Source organism: Gekko japonicus, unplaced genomic scaffold (assembly GCF_001447785.1).
Source record: "Gekko japonicus isolate JY-2015 unplaced genomic scaffold, Gekko_japonicus_V1.1 scaffold3087, whole genome shotgun sequence".
Taxonomy (NCBI): domain Eukaryota; kingdom Metazoa; phylum Chordata; class Lepidosauria; order Squamata; family Gekkonidae; genus Gekko; species Gekko japonicus.
This window is the reverse complement of record NW_015169270.1, coordinates 154,217-154,640: the sequence shown is the minus strand read 5'-3', so window position 1 is coordinate 154,640 and position 424 is coordinate 154,217. Positions and strand designations below refer to the sequence as shown.

Here is a 424-nt window from a genome sequence, read left to right as displayed (position 1 = left end):
GAGCCCTGCTGGATCAGACCAGGGAGGGTCCATCATCCTGTCTCACACAGGGGCCAACCAGTTCCTCTGCAGGGCCAACAACAGGCCCAGAGACCAAAGCCCCCAAAAGAATCTAAGAAGAGCCCTGCTGGATCAGAGCCGTGAGGGTCCATCCAGTCCAGCCTCCCGTCCCACACAGCAGCCAACCAGTTTCCCTGGACATCCCCCTCCCCCATGTGATGCTTGCTGTAGCCGTGGAAGGCACAGACTGGAACTGCCGGCTACTTACACTGAGGGTGGGGGCGGTGGGGCACGCCGGACCCCTTCCCCTTTGAGTTTGGAGACGAGCTTCTCACTGCTGCGTTTGATCGACTCACGGAAGCGGGAGAAGGAACTGCTGCGCCGGAGGTGGCCTAGAGTGTCCTGGGGGGGTGGGAGGGAAGAG

General features: G+C 61.6%; 1 protein-coding gene across 1 annotated transcript in view; it reads right to left on the bottom strand.

The window, feature by feature from the left end:
• The window catches only part of KLC3 (kinesin light chain 3), an 18,483-nt gene that overhangs the window by 2,683 nt on the left and 15,376 nt on the right, over positions 1 to 424 (bottom strand). Inside the window, exon 8 of the mRNA XM_015416541.1 lies at positions 269 to 402. Coding sequence (XP_015272027.1) covers positions 269 to 402 — 134 coding nt within the window. The remainder of the gene's footprint in view (positions 1 to 268; positions 403 to 424) is intronic.